Below are 22424 nucleotides of genomic sequence, written 5' to 3'. Positions count from 1 at the left end.
TGCTACTCTGTGCACCATGATGTTAGAAAAATGCGGCGAGTAGCTAGAAAATATGGGGAGGCGGCCTGGCCATTTTTTAGCCTGGCTGCATATGCAACCATTACAGTTAGAGCACATTCTCTCCCCGCATTCCCAAAATCCTGGGAACTGTAGTTCACCGATGGCGGAGCTACAGTGCCCAGCACCCTGAGTAACGTACTACAATTCCCAGGATTCTTGCAGGGGGGAGGGAGTCGAATGGGCTGCTGAAAGCGAACGGGCCAGGCCAACTGCACTCCATTCACTGCCATGGGTCTACTCGTGAGAAAAGCTGGATCCGGCCCAGGGACCGACATAAGTCTGGATTTGGGGAGGGCGGGGGAACAATCCAGCGCCTCCTGCGAAGGAGAGCTTGGCTGGAGGAGGAGAGGCTGACTCCCGAGTAAACGCGAGGCTTCCTCCCCGTGCGTAAAAGCGCATCCAGCGCTCGGCGGCGCTTTCTCCACCCGGAGCTGCTTCCCGGAGGAGCAGCCCCCGAGATCGGCGGTCCCTTTCATCACTTCCGTCCCCCCACCCCCCAGCCCTCCTCCTTCCCTCCTCCTCCTCTCCATCCATCCCCGCCCGGGAAACGGGGAGGGGGGGAAAGCAGCCCAGCCGCCGCCGCCGCCACCGCCAAGCCAGCCAGGCAATCCGGGGCCGGGCGCGTCGGCGGCAGCGCAACCATGGGCCAGGGCGCACGGCGGGCCGGCGGGCGCGGCCAGGGCGCACGGGCGCGGGCCGCTTCCAGGAGGGCGTAGCGGCCCTGGCCGGGGGATGGAGCGCGGCGGCGGCACCAGCAGCAGCAGCGGAGGCGAGGGGCGCCCGGAGGCGGCTCGTTAAGGTGCGCCACGCGGCGGCGGGGGATCCGGCCGAGTTTTTGGGGACGCCCCGGCGGACCAGAGCTCGCCTCCCTCCGCCGCTCGGTTGGAAAGGGAGCCAGCCGGGCAAGGGGACAGGAGCGGGGGAGGAGGGGAGGAGAGATGGTGCTCCCAACTGTAGTTATTTCAATTTTTTTACATAAAAAGCAAGATGACATGAAAGTATTTAGGAGGAGCGAAACCACAAAACACACACACACACAACTCCCCCTCTCCAAATATATATTTTTTTGAGGTTTCTCTCCTAAATACTTTCATGTCATCTTGCTTTTTATGTAGTTGTGTGTGGGGGGGTAGGTTTGGGGCATTTCCCCCCCCCCCATGAATGCTTCTGTGCTGTATCTCTGTCTCTTTTTAGTTATTTTGGGAGATTCCTTCCCCCTCCCCACGCAATACTGTACTTCTATACTATCTTTGTTGTTGTTGTTGTTATGGGGGGGGGGAATTCCCCATCCCAAATATTTCCATCGTCTTTATTTGTTTTTCAGTTACTGGGAGTGGATTTTGTAGATTGCTCCCCTACATCTTTTTTTTTTTTAAAGCTATTGGGGGTGAATTTTGGGAGACCCCCCCCCATCCTTCCATGCTATCCGTATTTTATTAGTTATTGGGGTGGGGGGGTGAATTTTGGGAGATCGCCTCTCTAAATACTTCCAGTGTTTGCATTATTATTATTTTAGTTTCTTGTGTGTGTGTGGGGGGGTGAGGTTTGGAGATTCCCCACCCCAGATTATTTCTCTGTTTTTTATAGTTCTTTTAATACCTTAACCGGGGAGAAGGGAATGAATTTTGGAGAATTCCCTTCCCCCATTCCCTTCTCTTAACTTTTGAACATCCCCTTGGATCCTCTCTCTTTTGACCTTTAACCTCCCCCACCCTTGACCCCCATGGGAAGGTTTGCGCCCCCCCCAAAGAAAACCTGGGCTAGGTATCTACAACCCTTTTAACCCAAACATGCATTTAGGGGCTTTTACCATATATTTGTGAGTGCTCCTGTGGCGACCTGCCTTGAATCAGGATGCCACCCACTAAGGGGGTCCAAAAGTAAGCTATTTCAGATCAGTGGGGCTCACTCCCCCCACACTGGGAAGTACCTGAAAGGCTTACAGCGCCATATCTCCCCTGCTTACCTGCTTTCCTTCTAGATATTTGCTCCAGAATTTTCTAGACTCTTACCTAGATCCCTACCGGAATGCTCATGCCTAGAGCTCTCAGTTGGATAGTAATTTCACTAATGCATGCTCTGGATCCTTCAGTCCCCCCCTCCAAAAAAATAAGTCATTTATGGGTGCCTCTCTTAGGCTGCTTACGCACCATACATCTAAAGCACATTCTTTTCTCAGTCCTGCAAAGAATGCTGGGAACTGTAGTTTGTGAAGGGTGCTGGGAATTGCAGTTCTGGGAGGAGTGAACTACAGTTCCCAGGATTCTGTGTGCTTTAAATGTAGCCTTAAATATTGAAGCCTTTCTCTCCCCCAGTCTATTGACAGACCACCCTTCCAGGGGTTCTTTGCTGGTGCCTTCCAAGATCTGACCTCTTCCAGTCCCACCTGAACTCTCAGTCTGGGTCCTTCTCCCCACTGCACACACAATTGCTGGGGGTGCCCTGAACCCTTATTCCTCTCTTTGCCCGACGGAGGGCTAACCAACCTGGTGCCCACTAAGTTGTGGTTGCATTCTGCCTCCCATCATTTCTGGGCGTAGCGGGTGCAGTTGATGGGAGCTGGAAACCTCAATTAATGTCTTTAGGGCGCCATGTTGGGGAAGGGCCGTAGTGTGTCCAGTTTGCATGCGGAAGATCCCAACTTCAATCCCTGCCTGAAACCCTGGAGAGCTGCTGCCAGCCAGTGTAAACATTACTGAGCAAGATGGACTGTTCCTGTGACCAATGCTATAAAACAGCTCTCTGGGTTCCTATTTAAACCAGCCATTTATTCAAAGCCATGAGGACTGGAGTCTTAGGTTTTTTTTACTTAGCGGATGGAGCAAAATAAGGCAGGTTTCTGTGTGCCTCTGGCCTAGTGTGACTCCCCCACCCTCCTTCCTTAGCTGCCCCATATCTCTTCCCTGCTCGCCAGCCCCTCCTTCAACTCCTTCTCCCTCCTTCTCCCAAACGCTGATGCCTCGATATTCTATCCTCATTCCTTGCCTTAGCACAGTAGAAAACAACTACCCCTCCTTCCAATTCTCTCCCCACACATTCCGGATCCTGCTTTGTCTCACTCCCAGTTTCTTCCCTGGTCCTTCTTCCTCACTCCCCCCCCCCCACAAAAATCCATTTGCTTGGGTGGCCCCTCTCCCTAGATGCTGATGCTGAGATATCTTATACCGCTCGATTTGGATTTCCAAGCTTGTATCCTTTTCCTAGGCCCAGATTCTCACTCCCTCTGCAACCCCACCGCTTCCCCAACTGCTGATGCTGAGATATCTTACCCTTCACCTCCCCGCTGCCCCGTTTCCACGTTCTGGATCCTGCCCCTGTAATCTCCTGCCCGCCCGCTTGCTGGCCGCCCACAATTCCTCTCTTCCTTGGCATAACGCCCCCCTTCCAGATGTTGCCGGTCGGAGCCAGACCTTGCTTTCGTGTCATCTTCTCGGCATGGCCAACGATCTCGAAGCAGCAGTCTCTCCCCACATCCATGCACCGCTTCCTTCTCCCCCCCAAGCCTTAGCCAGACACCCAAACAAGCCAGCTTGGCACCAAACGGAGGCAGTAGACAGGGTATTCCGGAAGAGGGACAGTACTGCTCTCCTCCTCTGGGCAGGAGAGCCTTGGCCGCTTTATCTAAATACACCAGCCTCTTTCCCGCTACCTGTATATGTGGACTGAAAGGTTGTAGCTCAGTGGTAGAGCATTTGAAAGACCCTCCTCTGAAACCCTGGAGAGCTGCTGCCAGTCAGTGCAGGCAGTATTGAGCTCCATGGAATCTTAGAAGAGTCGTAGAGTTGGAAGGAGCACCGGGGGCCGTCTAGTCCAACCTGCTGCAATGCAGGGATATTTTGCCCAACGTGGGGCTCGAACCCACAACCTTGAGATAAAGTGCCTTGTGCTCTTGCCTGCTGAGCTATCCCAGGACTGGCCTCCAGTGTTTGGGAAGGTGGCGAAGCATCTGCAGGAGGTTCTAGGTTTGATCCGCAATGGCGTCTCCAAGCAGAAAGACCCTGGAGAGCGTGAAAACCCCGGAGAGCTGCTGCCAGCCAGTGTGGACATTACTGAGCTAGGTGGCCCATTGTTCTGCGTGGGAGTAAGCCAGCTTCTGGCGTTTACTGTTTAAATCAGGGCCTTTATTCAGAACCATGAGGACTGGAATCTTGCTTTATTTTTGGAGGAAAGGACACAGCGGAATGGTAGAATAATCTGTGTGCAGAAGGTGCTGGGGTTCAGTCCCAAGCATCTGGGAGAGACTCGCCCTGCCGGGTTGCTGCCAGGCAGTGTGGACCTTACTGAGCTACATGGTCGGATTTGGTAGGAGACAGCGTCCTCTGTGCCTCTGCTTTACCTGTGTGACATCGACCTTCTTAGGCAAAGCTCTGTGCTACTAAATAAGGTGAAGCTGGCCTACCTGGGAAGATGGAGGACAATCCCTCGCTGGAGGTTTTTTAACACAGGTTGGGTCGTCCGTCTGCCCGGGATTCTCGAACTGTGATTCCTTGGATTGCAGGGGGTTGGACTAGATCAGGGGTCTGAAACCCGCGGCTCCGGAGCTGCATGTGGCCCTTTTAGACCTTTGCGCGGCTCCAGGGCGGATACTAGCGAGGGGAGGAGGCGCATTGTGCGCCCCGACACTCGCCACTGTGGCGGGCGCTGTACTGGCTGTGACGTCGCATGGGGGCGGTGCGTGCGTTAGTCACGCACCGTCCCGACGTCACCTTCCCGCCCGCTGTCAGATTGGACATTAAGGTAAGAAACAGTATATGCAGTGTTATATTTGTTTTAAATGTCGCAATGGTTTTGCGGCTCCCAGTTTTTTTTTCTTCGGAAACGGGTCCAAGTGGCTCTTTTTGTCTTAAAGGTTGCAGACCCCTGGACTAGATGACTCGTGGGGTCCCTTCAGACTCTGTGATTCTATGAATTTGCCCCTCTCATTTTTTGGCAAGCCCCAGACATTATGGAGGGGGCAACTGCCAAATGAGAACTCTGTGTGTGCCTCCCCCCCCCAATCTTTTGCCCTAGATCACAAACTCTTTATTTTGCTCAAACGGCCCTGGGAAAGTTGACGGATTCTATTTTCACACCTGGAATGTGCGAAATGAAGGGGCGGAGGACAGTTCTCTGGGACTCGCACAGAGTGCTTTTCAATGTTGTCCTGTCTTTTGTGATCTGGGATTAGGCGAGAGGGAGGGGATCTGGGTGGGGCAAAGGGAGTTTGTGGCATCTGTGTCTTTGCCTGCCCGGAAACTTGGTGTGTGTGTGTCTGTGGCTTTGAAAAATAAACATTCCCTGGAGTTTGGGTGGCTCGGTGCCTGGGGAGGTGGCAATTGGGATTGGCTGCTCACTCCCTACCCAAAAAGTACCGCCCTTTCCCCAGCAGCAGAGCCCTGAGTCAAAGAAATGGACTGGTTGGGGTTTCCTCTCTGGTTTTTAAGCTCTGTGGTTGCCTGAGGCTCATCTCGGCTTCCGGCCTGCACAATGATAATAGGCTAGATACAACAGATCAACACCTCATTTCCTGTTCCCCATCTTTGCAGTGTCTCTTCTCTTGTTCCCATGCGGTCAGATCAAAGTTGGTGCTTCCTTACGGTGCAAATACATCTCATCTCTTATGTCGGAACACCTTGAGGCACAGGTCAATTCTGTGTCCAGGGCAGCTGTTTACCAGCTCCATCTGGTACGCAGGCTGAGACCCTCCCTGCCCGCAGACTGTCTTGCCAGAGTGGTGCATGCTCTGGTTATCTCTCGCTTGGACTACTGCAACGCTCGCTACGTGGGGCTACCTTTGAAGGTGACCCAGAAACTACAACTAATCCAGAATGCGGCAGCTAGACTGGTGACTGGGAGCGGCCGCCGAGACCATATAACACCGGTCTTGAAAGACCTACACTGGCTCCCAGTACGTTTCCGAGCACAATTCAAAGTGTTGGTGCTGACCTTTCAAGCCCTAAATGGCCTCGGCCCAGTATATCTGAAGGAGCGTCTCCACCCCCATCGTTCTGCCCGGACACTGAGGTCCAGCTCCGAGGGCCTTCTGGCGGTTCCCTCATTGCGAGAAGCCAAGTTACAGGGAAGCAGGCAGAGGGCCTTCCCGGTGGTGGCACCTGCCCTGTGGAACGCCCTCCCACCAGATGTCAAAGAGAAAAATAACTACCAAACTTTTAGAAGACATCTAAAGGCAGCCCTGTTTAGGGAAGCTTTTAATGTTAATAGTTTATTGTATTTTAGTGTTTTGTTGGCAGCCGCCCAGAGTGGCTGGGGAAGGACAGAGAGATGGGTGGGGTATAAATTATAAATTATTATTATTATTATTATTATTATTATTATTATTATTATTATTATTATTATCATCATCATCATCATCATTATTATTATTATTATTATTATTATTATTATTATTGAATGGGTACCAATCTCAGCCTTGAAAAGCACCATAGATTTGGCAAAGGGAGTAACCTTTCTGACTTTCGCTTTCACCTATCAGTGCTTTTGGGTGGGTGTTCAAAGGTTTCCACCAAAGGTTTGCTATTTTCTCCCTCCGCTGTCGGAGGCAGTGATGTACCTCTGAACGCCAGAGAATCGGGAGAGTTGCTCTTGAGTTCGAATCCTGCTTATGGGTTTTTCCATAGGGGAATCTGGTCGGTCACTGTGAGAACAGGAGGCTGGGCTAGTTGGGCCATTGGCCTGATCCAGTCGGACTCTCTTTGTGTTAAGATTCTGGGGTTTTAAAAAGCACTCCTCTCTTGTGTGAGCTGTGTCCCCCAAACAGTTCTGCAAGCTGGGAATTGTGGGGGAAATTGGTCACACAGGAACGTATCCCTTGTCATGACTGATATCTTTAAAAATGATTTAGACTCCCATTTAACCTTACAACGACCCTGTGAGGTAGGTTAGGATGAGAGCGAGCCGATGTTTTGAACTACAGTTCCCATCATCCCTGATCATTGACTGTGCTAGCCAGGGGCTGATGGAAGTTGTAGTGCAAAACACCCAGTGTGGGGGGCGGGACAATAAGAGCATCATAAGAGTCCTGGAGAAGATCCAGCCAATGGGGGCCCATCCAGCCCAGCATCCTGTTCTCACAGCAGCCAATCGGATGCCCTAATGCAGCGCTTCTCAACCTGTGGGTCCCCAGATGTTGTTGGACTACAACTCCCATCATCCCTGAGCTCTGGCCTTGCTAGCTAGGGGTGATGGGAGTTGTAGTTCAACAACATCTGGGGACCCACAGGTTGAGAAAGGCTGCTGAATGGACAGAAATGTATCAAATAGCTCCACATTTAAACAACTGCTGTGCCTCTGTTATTTCTTCACATTTCTGTCCTGCTTTCCCCCCATAGTAGAACTCAAGGCAACATACCTGGGGTTCCATGATGGCCTCCCATCCGGGAGCTGACCAGGCCTGGACCTGCTTAGCTTCAGGGAGGTGGTGGCCTCATGTGCCTTCAGAACATGCTGTGGTCTGGAAGAGAGAGGAAATAGCAATTTCTTTAACAGGGGGGCCACTTCAGACAAGGCCCTGCCTTGATGTCTGAGGACAGGCAGGTTCATATAAAGGCCCTAAAGGTCAAGGTCAAGGGACCCCTGACCATTAGGTCCAGTTGTGGCCGACTCTGGGGTTGCGCGCTCATCTCGCTTTATTGGCCAAGGGAGCCGGCATACAGCTTCCGGGTCATGTAGCCAGCATGACTAAGCCGCTTCTGGCGAACCAGAGCAGCGCACGGAGACGCCATTTACCTTCCCACCGGAGTGGTACCTATTTATCTACTTGCACTGGTGTGCTTTCGAACTGCTAGGTTGGCAGGAGCAGGGACCGAGCAACTGGAGCTCACCCCGTTGCGGGGATTCGAACCGCCGACCTTCTGATCGGCAAGTCCTAGGCTCTGTGGTTTAGACCACAGCGCCACCTGTGTCCCAAAATTAATAAAGTGCGGTCGTCCCCCAAAATAGGAAGGAATTATACCACCCCTACAAATCCCTTCTCGGCTGAAACAGAGCTGAACATTCTTCAATCCGCATTTATTTATTTTGTTTCATTCTTACATTCACGTCGTACTTTTACTCCGGGGGGCTGGTTCTCCGCTTCCTCATTTAATCCCCGTAACAATCCTGTGAGGTTGGTTACACTGACAGGTAGGGACTGGTCCAAGGTCCCACCTAGTGGGCGAGTGGAGATTTGAACCCGGGTCTCCCAGGGCCAGCACACTAACCACTACATTACCCTGGCTCCCCCTAGGATTAAAAACGGAGGGCTGACCTCTCTGGAATGACCGAGTTTCCCCATGGCACCAATTTCAAAAAACCTTGGAGGAGCTTTTGCCTGAGGAAATTGGAGGAGGGAGGTGCTTAACCCATCCCCTGCCAGCAAATTATGTTTTCCAGAGCGGTTTTTCTCACGCATACCATTAAAAATCATAACCAAGTCCAGATGGGATGGATAGCCGGCAGGAAGGGTGCTTAACCCCTCCACCACCCACCAATTCTGCCCTTTCCAGCTATTTCCCCACCACCCACAAAGCTAAACCCCTTTCATGGTTTTGAGCCCAGCAAGAATAGTTGGGAGAGTCGTTTTCCCCCTGACTTCCTCCTCCCAGAGTCCCCCCCCCCATTTTTTTATTCATTTTAAAACACAAATAAACAACACAAACAATGCAAACAAATTCTTGTCTTATCCTTATTTTTTCTAAACATTGTTAGGTGAGCTTCCCCAAGTCCCCCTATCTGGTTTTCATTTTCCCTCATCTTTAGCAGTTTACATATTTTTAACCATTTTGTCACACTTACTTTTGCAATAATAATCTTGACATTTTATCCTTTACAGACAATACTATTTTAAAATACACTGTCTTCTAAACCTACAGCCTATATCCACTTCCAAAGCTATTCTAAGATTTAAATATTAACATTTTTTTTTCAAATATTCTTTAAATTTCTTCCAGTCTTCTTCCACCGTCTCTTCTCTCTGGTCTCTGAGTCTCCCGGTCAGTTCGGCAAGTTCCATATAGTCCATCATCTTCATCTGCCATTCTTTGATAGTTGGTAAATCTTGTTTCTTCCAATTCTTTGCTAGAAATATTCTTGCAGCTGTTGTGGCATACAGAAAAAAACAGCAACATCCTTTTTGGGGATTTCATCCCCTCCTCCTCCCACACTCTTGCATGATTCTATCATATGTGGCGTTGGGGGGTTGCATGTTCGACAAGCCCCTTCATGGATCACTGCCTTGACAGCAAACTATGGCAAGTTCTTAAAGAAATGGGAGTGCCCGATCACCTCATCTGTTTCCTGAGAAATCTCTATGTGGGACAAGAAGCTACAGTTAGAACTGGATATGGAACAACTGATTGGTTGAAAATTGGGAAAGGAGTACGACAAGGCTGTATATTGTCTCCCTGATTATTTAACTTATATGCAGAATTCATTATGCGAAAGGCTGGGCTGGATGAATCCCTAGCCGGAATTAAGATTGCCGGAAGAAATATCAACAACCTCAGATATGCAGATGACACAACCTTGATGGCAGAAAGTGAGGAGGAATTAAAGAACCTTTTAATGAGGGTGAAAGAGGAGAGCGCAAAATATGGTCTGAAGCTCAACATCAAAAAAACGAAGGTCATGGCCACTGGTCCCATCACCTCCTGGCAAATAGAAGGGGAAGAAATGGAGGTAGTGAGAGATTTTACTTTCTTGGGCTCCATTATCACTGCAGATGGTGACAGCAGCCACGAAATTAAAAGACGCATGCTTCTTGGGAGAAAGGCAATGACAAACCTAGACAGCATCTTAAAAAGCAGAGACATCACCTTGCTAACAAAGGTCCGTATAGTTAAAGCCATGGTTTTCCCAGTAGTGATGTATGGAAGTGAGAGCTGGACCATAAAGAAGGCTGATGGCCGAAGAATTGATGCTTTTGAATTCTGGTGCTGGAGGAGACTCTTGAGAGTCCCATGGACTGCAAGAAGATCAAACCTCTCCATTCTGAAGGAAATCAGTCCTGAGTGCTCACTGGAAGGACAGATCCTGAAGCTGAGGCTCCAATACTTTGGCCACCTCATGAGAAGAGAAGACCCTGATGTTGGGAAAGATGGAGGGCACAAGGAGAAGGGGACGGCAGAGGACAAGAATGGATGGACAGTGTTCTCGAAGCTACCAGCATGAGTTTGACCAAACTGCGGGAGGCAGTGGAAGACAGGATTGCTTGGCATGCTCTGGTCCATGGGGTCACGAAGAGTCGGAGACGACTAAATAACAACAACAACATGTTCGACAAGGAAGAGCATCTCTCTTGACACTGATTGGAAGATCTTCTGCTGTCTGCTCTGAAGTGCCCCCGGATGTTAGGTTTCTCTCTGTGCTCCTCGCCACAAATCAGCCACCAGGAGCAAAACAGGAAATGGAGCAGGAAACAGTTAGAAGAGGTGTCTTTTGCCGGCGGGGACTCGGGCGTAGCAGCTGTTGGCACCGGTGTAGCTGTCTGGCTGGTCGGTGGTGGATGTGTCGGCATGCTAGCCCTTTTAGGGAAACCACCACCATCGCTAGAGGAGCCCGCAGGCCTCTCCAGCATTCTAGTCCTCAGCGTGGTTTTGAGCCATCTCGTCTGTTGGACTTGGAGCCAGGTTCTATAGCAGCATTTTGTGGTCCGTTCTAGAAAGGAAGGGACAATAGCGGACTGGGCTGGAAGGTTCATGTGATTCAGTCGACTGCCTTTTAAATCACTTCCTTTGGGGGTGGGGAACCCTGTTAGAAATTAGCCAGGTGCCAGGCGCGTTTTGCGACTGGCGCGGGTCCAACTGCGACCACGTCTCAGGGTTGCAGAACTTGTAGAACTCAGCAGGGAGGAGGAGGAGGAGGATAGGGACAAAATTAGGATGAGATGGCTCTGTCTTTCATCGGCTCTGGCGCCCCCTGCTGTCGGGCTCCCTGGCTCCCGCCCCACCAGCCGCAATGGGCACTAACCCTGAGGATTTGCAATTGGTATCTATTAGCTAATGAGCTCATTGAAATGGAAAATTTCCTGCAGGCAGATTAGGAGATTTTCCAGGCAATGTTGTGTTTCTGGAAAAATTCCTGCGGGAAACTTTTCCTGTTCTGTTTCCAGATCGCTGTTTGGAGTGCTTTCCCCTGGAGAGATCTAGCAACAGGTTTTAAAGGCTTCATTTGGCTCGGTATACCTATTGTAACTGCATCCTTTTCCGTTCCGCTGCTCGTAGGGAAGAGAGTTGTGTTGTTTTATTATCAAGTATTTTAAAATTATTGGGCGCTGTTTGGATGAAGGGCAATTTTGGCTTTATAGAGAAGGAAGATTTGCTGGGGGGCTGCAGGAGCAACAGGCAGCAAGGTGGGGAAATTCTGAACACTCCCCCAGCAAGATGATGTTACTCCTTAGTTTGTTTCCAGGGTTAACCCTTTCCTGCCCAGGGGTTGCATTCCCTCTGGGAAGCCCCTTGGGGGAAAATGTGCCAATGGAGTTGGAAGCAAAAATGTGAGCAGAGCAATGAATGTGACTCTTACCTTTGTATGGTACAATTCATTCCAGCCATGCAAAAGTCTGAGGTTTCTTCTCTTTCTTCCTTCCCCCCCCCCTGCAAACTCTCCTTGCTTGCAAAAGTCCTTGGGGAGGGTATCAAACGGGGCTGTAGAGGGGCTGTGACCCAGGAAGAAGAGTGCAGCTTGCAGAAAGACCCGAGGGCCAGACAGAAGCATTCTGAGGGCCACATTCTGCCCCCAAAGTTCTCCACCTTTGGTTTGTTTTAGGTGTGTGTGTGCGCGCCACACCCCACCCCAAACCAATTATTTTTATTTCTTTGCTTTCCCCCCCATTTCCCCGCCCCAATACAGCACCTCCCATGGGCCTGATAAACTGCCATCGAATGCCATGGAACTTTGTTCTAAGAAACATCCTCCAGGTAAGATCTTCTGATTGGGCTGTTTTTTTGGGGTGGGGGTGGGGAAGGGAGCAGGACTGACAGGGGCTGGGCCGCCCACCCACCCCAATCAGCCACAAAAATTAGGTGATTTAACTTCTCAGACTCTTTTTCTCACTCAGCCACTGCAAGGTTGCCAACTTCCCAACAGATCTCTGCCCCTGTGTCCCCAGTGTAGCCACTGGTGGGGGAACTGTGCTTCTGAGAAGCTTTTGCTTAATTCCATTTCATTCACAATGGCTTCCTCTAAGAGACCATGAAGCATTAAAAAAAATTAAAAATTAAAAGGTGCCTAATGGTTAAACCACAGAGCTGTGGGTTAAACCACAGAGCCTAGGACTTGCCGATCAGAAGGTTGGCGGTTCGAATCCCCACGACGGGGTGAGCTCCCATTGCTCGGTCCCTGCTCCTGCCAACCTAGAAGTTCGAAAGCACGTCAAAGTACAAGTAGATGAATAGGTACCCCTCCAGCGGGAAGGTAAACAGCGTTTCTGTGTGCTGCTCTGGTTTGCCAGAAGCGGATTAGTCATGCTGGCCACATGACCCGGAAGCTGTACGCCGGCTCCCTTGGCCAGTAAAGCGAGATGAGCGCTGCAACCCCAGAGTTGGCCACAACTGGACCTCATAGTCAGGGGTCCCTTTACCTTTTTAATGGTCAGAGCTGTTCGATGGTGCCCTGGAAGGCGATTGGCTCTTCCTTGCTGGAAGTATTTAAACAGAGGCCGGACAATCGTTTGTCAGGGGTGCGTAGTTGCAAGATTCCTGCATACCTCAGGGGTTGGGGTCAGACTGGATGACCGCACAAGGTGCCTTCCCATTCTAAAGCTCCGTGACAAATTTTCATATCCAGAGTATACGTACCCTTGCCAGCGGCATGAGGAGTTTGAGGGGGGTCTGTACCGCTTTAGAAGGTACAGAAGGGACTGTACCACTTTAGACAGAAGGCGGTCTTGTCCCATTTTTGAATTCAACCCAGTTCCCCAGGTTAAAAGCCAGCCAAATGTTCTGCAAGTAGACAAGCAGCGCTTCAAGGCGATCTAGCCCGGCCCTCTCTCTCCCTGCTAAGCTCGCTTCCTACCTGTGAAGTCAGCGGAAATTACTGAGCTGAGCAGAGGGCTGGGTTTGGATGGCCTTTGGAGGTCCCTTCCCAATCTACCAGCCTATGACTTTTTCATCTGGGTCAGGCTCCTGTCTAAAGCGCAGGAGCAAGTCGCATTGCCTTAGTTTCTTCCTGGTCAGTTGGCAACCCAGCAGCCCGGATTACCTTACAGGGTTCTTGTGAGGAGAGAGAGAGAGTTGGGTTGGGTGGCTGTCTCTTTGGCAGAAGAGGTGGACTGAGGTAAAAACAGATTTAATAGTGAGCAGGAACCTAAGCAAAATGACTTTTTTTGGGGGGGGGTTGTCCCATTATAGTGATTTGCATGCCTTTGACTGACTCCGTAAGGTCTTTCTGGGTTGGGGGTGGGGCTGGGGGAAGAGAAGCAGGCAGGCGAGAGGTTCCCCCCCTTGCCCCCCCCATGCCGCGGTTACCTAAGCAACGCCGTCCCGGCCCCTCATTGGCCGCCGTGTGGCGGTGGGCGGCCCCCGTCTCCTTCAATGTCAGCGTGGAGTTTTCTCCTGCAGCGAGTGGGGAGGGGGGGCAGCAACAGCAGCCGCCGAGGCAGGAGGAGAATGGGGGGCACAGACTGGGGAGGCCGATGGGGGGCCGCTGCCTAAGCCCGGGGGGCCTCCTGCAAGGCCCCCCCTCCCCATAAAACACACGCAAACCCGGGCCCGGCGGTAACCATGACGATCCCTAAGGAGATGCCGGAGAAATGGCCCTGGGTCGCCGTGGCGACGGGCAGCCGTGGACAGACGCCTGGGGGGACAGGTATTTTTTGGGGGGTGGTGGGGATTTGACAAGTGAAAGTTTTGGGGTTTGGCTAGCAGGGTTTTGGGTTTTTTTTTTGCTTTTTAGGGGTCGGGGCTCCTCAAATATCCGCGTCCAGCCTTTGTCCTGTCACGACCTCCTTGGAGAAAGCTGTCATTGCAGTTCTCGCCACAAACATTACCTCATACCGCGCCTGCTTCCTTCACCCCCCCCCCCAACTCTGGCTCCTTTCCTTTGCACTATATATTTTTTGGTGGTGGTAGGGACACAGGAGAGCCCCCTTTTTACCCAAAGGAATACCCCCCTCCTTCCCCCCCATCCCCGCAAATGACCTTGCTTCTGAGACTGCCGAGAGTCGCAAGTTTGGAAACGGGGACAGAGTCCATTCCAACAATGGATTGGGGGGATTGCGAAAACCCAGAGCAGTTTTATTTCAGTATTTGGGACAGGTGGGGGGGGAAGCTACTCCTGGGGTGGTTTTTTGTGGTGGGGGGGGGGCATGCAAAGAATTAAGAGAGAAAGCCAATCTCATGCAGTCGGGAAGCAGGTTATCAAATCCGCTACCCTTTGTGTTCAGCTTGGAATGGTTAGCAAGGGGCAACTGCTGGAGGGGTGGTGGTAAGCCTGGCAAAGTGGGGTACGGTGATTTTTTTTTGGGGGGGTGTTGTGTGCCGGCGGCTGATTTTTGTCCCCTGTTTTCAGAGGAGGAAAGGCGGGTGAAAGCCAACGCCCGGGAGTATAACGAAAAGTTCCAGTATGCGGTAAGTACGGGGTTAGGAGTTTGCGGCTGGGGGCTGTAATAAAAGATTTAAGGACTTATATATATATTTAATAAATTGTGTGTGTGAGTTTTCTGGGAAGGGAGGGGTGGTGGTGGAACATCCCACTTTTCGTGGCTGGAACGCGAAATCCGTGTTGGCGGGGCAGAGAAGGGGTGTGGGGCTGCGTCTATACCCCACAGAGAGGGATGTGAAAGGGGTGAGCTTGGCTTTGTGGGGAGTTAGGTACAGAAAAGGAAGAACTCAGACCTTTTTTTGCGGGGTGGGGGGAGAGATCAGCGGTGATGATGGGCTCTAGGGATGTGGGTATAAACATTTAAAAGTGGTTAAGAGGGTAGGACTCGGAGCTGGGAGGGACCTGCGTTCAAATCCATGAAGTTCACTGGGCGTGACCTTGAGGCAGTCGCTGCCTCTCAGCCTAATTTGCCTAACGGGGTTGTTACGAGGATTAAATGAGAAGTGGGAGTATTTTGGATTAAAATTTCCTTGGAAAAAATGGGGGATATAAATGTGAGAGGTAAATAGTTTGCTGTTGTTATTGTTGTTGTTATTATTATTATTACTACTACTATTATTACTACTACTACTGCTACTACTATTTGCACTTTCTGGAATGCTGCACAGAACGAAACGCAGCCATCCTTTGAAATCTGCGGTTCCCTGAATTTTGCAACGTCGTTCTCCCAAACCAAGCGTACGAAAATGCACATGGAGTTTGCCTTGTAAATTTCACTTCAGCAAAAACAGCGTACAAAGATGCATATTCCATTACAGAACATCCTTTTTCAGAACTTTGGCGAAATTGCACACAAAACCCCCCCTTCTGAGTTAGGAGTATTCTGCGTTAAAGCCCGGATGAATTTTCAAGGGAACTTTGAAACAAAACCCACAAACGAATGTGGAAATGTGGAGAATTGGAACTAAGAATGGAAAAAAATGAGAAACAGAGACTGAATCAGGTTTGCCCATCCCATATGGGGAGGCGACTGCTGCTCAGTATTTTTTTTTGGGGGGGGGGTTGCGGGAAATCCCAGGAAACCTTGAGCTGCCGTCCACTTTCTGGAACCTTCTTCCCACACCACTGCCCTGCTTCTGACTGGGCTTGACCCCTCATATCTTGGCTAGGGTGTGTCTGTGAATAACTTCCTGTCCGGGGACAGCAGGCCAGCTCAGAGATTATAAATAGAGCGTTAAGTGTGGAAGGCAGACAAAGAAACTTGGGGATATTTTTTCCTCTTTCTGGAGCGAAGGTGGAGGGAGATTTTGAGTCTTTACCCTCCAACAGTAAGTTGTGCTCCTAGTCCACCCGCACATTATCCCCACAGCCTTGTGCACACCCTAGTGTGTTGAACGGTAACTAATAAAAATGGCAAAGCAGTGCAGCTTTATTCGTCAGGGAATTAACAAGGAGTGTAGGGCATCTTGCGGGTGGCGCTGTGGGTTAAACCACAGAGCCTAGGACTTGCCGATCCGAAGGTCGGCGGTTCGAATCCCTGCAGCAGGGTGAGCTCCCGTTGCTCGGTCCCTGCTCCTGCCAACCTAGCAGTTCGAAAGCACGAAGTGCAAGTAGATAAATAGGTACCGCTCTGGCGGGAAGGTAAACGGCCTTTCCGTGCGCTGCTCTGGTTCGCCAGAAGCGGCTTAGTCATGCTGGCCACACGACCCGGAAGCTGTACGCCGGCTCCCTCGGCCAATAAAGCGAGATGAGCGCCGCAACCCCAGAGTTAGTCACGACTGGACCTAATGGTCAGGGGTCCCTTTACCTTTAAATTGTTATTGGTTTTAGAATGTTTTTGTTATAACTGTATATAAAGGTAAATTAAAGGTAAGGGACCCGTGGATGGTTAAGTCCAGTCAAAGGCAACTAAGGGGTTGCGATGCTCATCTTACTTTCAGGCCAAGGAAGCCGGCATTTGTCCACAGACAGCTTTCCGGGTCATGTGGCCAGAATGACTAAACCGCTTCTGGCACAACGGGACACCATGACGGAAACCAGAGCGCACGGAAATGCCGTTTACCTTCCCGCTGCAATGGTACCTATTTATCTACTTGCACTGGTGTGCTTTCGAACTGCTAGTTTGGCAGGAGCTGGGACAGATGGTCAGGGGTCCCTTTACCTTTACAGGGCGTTTCTTTGCACTGAGCGAGACGCCTGTTCCACCTAGCTCAGTACTGCCCACACTGATTGGCAGTAACCAATCTTATTTCTGAATGGCAGGGGGTTGGGCCAGATGACCAACTCTACAATTATATGAATTCTATGATTCTCCAGGGTTTCAGGAAGGGGAGTCCCTCCCAACCTTACCGGGAACGGATTGAACCCGGGGCTTTTTGCACGCAGAAAGCAGGCCCCTGTTCCCAAGTCCTTTCCAGCTGCTCCTTCCACCAAAACAAAAATGAAGTTGGTAGTCCTCACAGTTCTGGAAAAAAAGGGGGGGCTGATTTAAACAGGAATGCAGGAAAGCGCCTAATCCTAGTGTGCCAGATCACCTCTGAGTCCACCTGCCTCCATAATGTCTGCACTGACAGGCAGCGTCTCTTCAGGATTTTATTGGGGATTGAACCCGGGTCATTCTGCGTGCCAAGCAGACGCTCTGCCAGCTTTGACGGCCCTTCCCCAAGGGTTGAAAACAGGGCGGAGAAGATCTGTTGGAGGAGTTTTGGGGTGGGGGACTGCTGGGAAAGTTGGCCGTGCGGCAGAGCGGAGACACGCGTTCCCTGCGAGTTTCGCCAACTGATGTTGTTTGCTTTCCTCTCTCCCCGCAGAGTAACTGCATCAAGACGTCCAAGTACAACGTGGTCACATTCCTGCCCATCAACCTCTTTGAGCAGTTCCAGGAAGTGGCTAACACTTACTTCCTCTTCCTCCTTATTCTCCAGGTGCGGCCCGTTCACGGGACTCTCATATTGGGGCAAGGGGGGATTTTGGAAGTGTTAACGTGGGCGGCATTTTGGTTTTGGAGAGTGGTGGAGGAGACTCCTTAGACGCACCCTGCCGCCTCTTCTTCCCCTGCCTTCACTTACCCTCTCGTCTGTCTTCCTCCACCCAGCTGATTCCACAGATATCCTCCCTTTCGTGGTTCACCACCATAGTGCCTTTGGTTCTTGTGCTTACCATCACGGCGGTCAAGGATGCCACTGACGATTACGTAAGCAAGGGGGGGGGGAAGTCTGGGAGAGGGGAGACCTGGGTTGGGGCTGGCGGCGATTCGGACCACTTATCAGGCTTTGCTGGATTCCCAGAATTCACATCCTGCCTTTCTTTTGTCGTGGAACTCACGGGATCATACGGGGCAGTTCCTTGGAAGGGGAGGTCAACCACCCAGGTGTTGGCCAAACCCAGACCTGCTTAGCACGAGTCAGATGTGTGATACGGCAGCAAAAAAGGCTAACGCAGTTCTAGGCCGCATTAACAGAAGTCGAGTGTCCAGATCAAGTCATAGTACAGTGGTACCTCGGGTTAAGTACTTAATTCATTCCGGAGGTCCGTTCTTAACCTGAAGCTGTCCTTAACCTGAAGCACCACTTTAGCTAATGGGGCCTCCTGCTGCTGCTGCGGCACCGGAGCACGATTTCTGTTCTCATCCTGAAACAAAGTTCTTAACCCGAGGTAATATTTCTGAGTTAGCGGAGTCTGTTACCTGAAGCATTTGTAAGCTGAAGTGTATGTAACCCAAGGTACCACTGTACAGTCATACCTCATGTTACGTCCGCTTCATGTTACGTTCTTTCAGGTTACGTCTCGCGGCGACCGGGAAGTACCGGAAAGGGTTACTTCCGGGTTTTGGTGCTCGCGCATGCGCAGAAACGCAAAATGACGTCATGCGCATGCGCAGAAGCGGCAAATTGCAGCCCACGTGTGCGCAGACACGCCACTGTGCGTTGCGTTTTTTTCATGTTGCGAACAGGCTTCTGGAACGGATCCTGTTCACAACCAGAGGTACCACTGTTCCGCTCTATTCTGCCTTGGTCAGACGACACCCGGAATACTGTACCCAGTTTTGGGCAACACAATTTAAGAAAAATATTGACAAGCTGGAAGGTGTGTAGAGGAGGGCAAGCGAGATGATCAAGGGTCTGGAAACTGAGCCTTATGAGGAACGGTTGAAGGAGCTGGGCATGTTTAGCCCGGAAAAGAGACTGAGAGGAGATATGATAGCAATCTTCAGAAGTTGGTTTTCTGCTGCTCAGAGCGTAGGACCCAAACCAATGGATTCAGACAACAAGGAGACTCCGACTAAACGTTAGAAAGAACTTTCTGACTAGGGTTGGACTAGACGACCACTGGGACACCTTCCAACAAAATTATTCTACCTGGAGATTTAACCCAGGACCTTCTGCACTCAAAGCAGAAGACTATACAAAGGCATAAGAAGATCCTGGCTGCAGGATGAGGCCCATGGCCCATCTAGGCCAGCATCCTGTTCTCACAGTGGCCAACCAAATGCCTCTGGGAAGCCCGCAAGCAGGACCCGAGTGCGAGAGCAACTGTCTCCACTCTGCGATTCCCAGCAAGTGATGTTCAGAGGCATTTTGCCTCCGGCAGTGCAGGGAGAACATAGCCATTGTGACTAGCGGCCCCCGATCGCCTGACCCTCCTCGATTGTATTGGGGGACCTTTCTTTCATTCTGCATCGCGGGGTTGGGCTAGATGACCCTTGGGTCCCTTCCGATTCTTAAGATTCTGCGATCTTGCTGTCTCTCTGCAGTTTCGCCACAAGAGTGACAACCAGGTGAACAATCGCCAGTCTCAGGTGCTGATCAATGGGATGTGAGTATTGCCACGGCAACTGCGGGTCGGTGGTGGTTGTTGTGGTGGATTTCTGGGCGAGGGGTGGGAAATCCGCCAGGCCAGCAATGGGTGATGGCAATCCTGTGGCCCTCTGGATACGCCTGGACTCAAAACACCCCCTTCAGCCACCCAGCCAGCGTGGCCAGTGATCAAGGAGGAGGTGAGTTCGAGCCCAGCAAAATTTGGAGGGCTGTGGGGGTCACACCCACACCCACACCCACACACACCAGGGTGGTTGGTGGCCATTGAGAGTGATGGATAGAAGGTAGGGAGCCCAACAGTAGGAGCAGCTGGAGCGTGTGATTGGTGGAGCTGGAGCGTGTGATTGGTGGAGCAGGAGCCTGTGATTGGTGGAGGAGAAGCCTGTGATTGTTAGAGCTGGAGCCTGTGATTGGTGGAGCCGGAGCCTGTGATTGTTAGAGCCGGAGCCTGTGATTGGTGGTTCCCCATCCTCGAGTTAAGACAAGTGTTGGGAATGCTGGACTGCAACTCCCATCATCCCTGGCCATTGACCGTGTTGGATGGGGCGGAAATTCCAACTTTAATGGAGTGGCAGACGAAAATGTTTGAATACATAGAATTGGCGAACATTGACTTATAAGATTCGGAACCAAAAAGTAACCAAGTTCGAAGAGGAATGGAGTAAATTCGTTGAATGTATAAGGAATAATTGTAGAAGCTTAAAGACTGTAGCAGGGCTAATATAAATCTTGTGATATGGACAGAATGTAAATAAGAATCTGTAAGAGTGGATGTTAATTATGAAAACCGATGGAGGGAAGGAGGGAAGTCCGGGCGTGATGGTAAATAAGAAGACACAATAATGTTGAATGTAAGAGTATATATTTTATTTATTCTTGTTTTGGAAAATCAATAAAAAGCATTTTTTTTAAAAAAAGGCTGTGTTGGCTGGGGCTGATGGGAGTTGTAGTTCAGCCACACCTGGCGGGCCAGAGGTTCCCCACACCTGATCGAAGTAAATATATCTTAAGTGATGGGGTTGGGCTTGTCTGCCTGTTTTCATTTGACACACCTCCTTTTTCTCCACTGCCAACCCCCTCTCCCCAAATCTTCCCCACACCTGGTCCTTACAGCCTCCGTCAGGAACAGTGGATGAATGTTCGCGTTGGTGACATCATAAAGTTGGAGAACAACCAGTTTGTGGCGGTGAGTCCTAGACCAGCCCCGCAGTGCTGTTTGCCCCACTTAAGCTGAGTGAGACCCACAAGTACCTGCAAGTCTGGGAATGAAGGAAAGGTCTGGTGAGCCATGTTGGGGAAGGGCGAGTAGAGCACCTGCCTTGCGTGCAGAAGGTACCAGGTTCAGTCCCTGGCCTCTCCAGGTAGGTGTGGGAACTCTCGCTGCCTGGAGAGGTGCTGCCAGTCCGTGTAGACAATACTGAGCTGGATGGACTGACTTGCACTAAGGCAAGGTAAAGGTAAAGGGTCCCCTGACCATTAGGTCCAGTCGTGACCGACTCTGGGGTTGTGGTGCTCATCTCGCTTTATTGGCCGAGGGAGCCGGCGTACAGCTTCCGGGTCATGTGGCCAGCATGACTAAGCCGCTTCCGGCAAACCAGAGCAGCGCACGGAAACGCCATTTACCTTCCCGCCGGAGCCGTACCTATTTATCTACTTGCACTGGTGTGCTTTCGAACTGCTAGGTTGGCAGGAGCAGGGACCGAGCAATGGGAGCTCACCCCATTGCAGGGATTCGAACCGCCAACCTAAAACGTTTTGAAAAATACATTGAATTTGGCATAGCTCACCGTCGCTGTCTAGTGTCACTTTGGGAAATTGCACTTGACAACATACTTAAATGCATTTGACATCTTCCCCCCACCCTCTTGCCAATACCAGTGTGGTGTGCTATGCTCTTTGAGAACCACTGGACTAGTAATACAGTGGTACCTCGGGTTAAGTACTTAATTCGTTCCGGAGGTCCGTTCTTAACCTGAAACTGTTCTTAACCTGAAGCACCACTTTAGCTAATGGGGCCTGCCGCTGCCACAATGCCACCTCTGCACGATTTCTGTTCTCATCCTGAAGCAAAGTTCTTAACCCAAGGTACTATTTCTGGGTTAGCGGGGTCTGCAACCTGAAGCGTATGTAACCTGAAGCGTATGTAACCCGAGGTACCACTGTATAAAGGATGCAATCCGCATGTTTGTGTGAATTCAGGCACGGCCTCTGTGGCTGGTATTTGCTGTTTCAGCCTATTTCCTCCCTTCTCCCCCCAGGCTGACTTGCTCCTCCTGTCCAGCAGCGAACCTCACGGACTTTGCTACATCGAAACGGCAGAGCTGGACGGGTGAGTGCTGACCCCCTTTCCCCTGCTTTTCCCTCAGCAGTTGGGGCAGTTGAGGGGGCTGCCGTCATGCGACTCAGAAAGCGAGCCTTGCGCTATTGGGTTTACGCATTGAAGCAGGTGTCTGCTCATTTGGATGAGGGTCTCCGTCGAGCTGGGACCGCTAGCATGGTATAATGGTTAAGGTGCCAGACTAGGACCTGGAAGAGACCAGGGTTCAAATCCCCGCTGAGCCCCGAAGGTCGCTTAGGCCAGTCGCAGCCTCTCAGCCTAACCCTACCTCACAGGGTTGTCGCGAGGATAAAATTGGGAGGGGGGAAAAACCACGTATACCATGGAGAGATTGGTTGGCTATTGTTGGTCCTGGATGCTTTAGTTATTTTATATTTTATATTGTTTTATATTTTATTTGAATGAATTTTATTATTTCGGTCACAGACCAGTTCCAGCCCACATACAATATCAATGAAGTCATAAAACACGATAGGGATACGTTTGATTTTGCAATTAGATATAACAGGGACAATACAGATATAGCAAAAGTTTAAAAATATGTACAGTGGTGCCCCGCAAGACGAATGCCTCGCAAGACGGAAAACCCGCTAGACGAAAGGGTTTTCCGTTTTGGAGGTGCTTCGCAAAACGAATTTCCTATGGGCTTGCTTCGCAAGACAACAATGTCTTGTGAGTTCCTGCTGGGTTTT

General features: G+C 50.9%; 1 protein-coding gene across 2 annotated transcripts in view; it reads left to right on the top strand.

Annotated features, from left to right (window-relative positions):
- The first annotated feature begins 723 nt into the window (after nt 1-723).
- The window catches only part of ATP8B2 (ATPase phospholipid transporting 8B2), a 59641-nt gene continuing 37940 nt past the window's right edge, over nt 724-22424 (top strand). Inside the window, exons 1-8 of one of the 2 annotated variants that reach the window (XM_081173484.1) lie at nt 724-859; nt 11887-11954; nt 14545-14603; nt 17388-17501; nt 17672-17770; nt 19331-19392; nt 20508-20580; nt 21653-21723. In XM_081173484.1, coding sequence (XP_081029610.1) covers nt 11924-11954; nt 14545-14603; nt 17388-17501; nt 17672-17770; nt 19331-19392; nt 20508-20580; nt 21653-21723 — 509 coding nt within the window. In that variant the 5' untranslated portion in view covers nt 724-859; nt 11887-11923. Of the gene's footprint in view, nt 860-11886; nt 11955-13619; nt 13843-14544; nt 14604-17387; nt 17502-17671; nt 17771-19330; nt 19393-20507; nt 20581-21652; nt 21724-22424 lie in introns of those variants that run through there. The other variant, XM_081173483.1, reaches the window with a different exon arrangement.

Source organism: Podarcis bocagei, assembly GCF_964188305.1.
Source record: "Podarcis bocagei genome assembly, chromosome: 16".
Lineage (NCBI taxonomy): Eukaryota > Metazoa > Chordata > Lepidosauria > Squamata > Lacertidae > Podarcis > Podarcis bocagei.
This window is presented reverse-complemented; position numbering and strand designations above follow the sequence as displayed.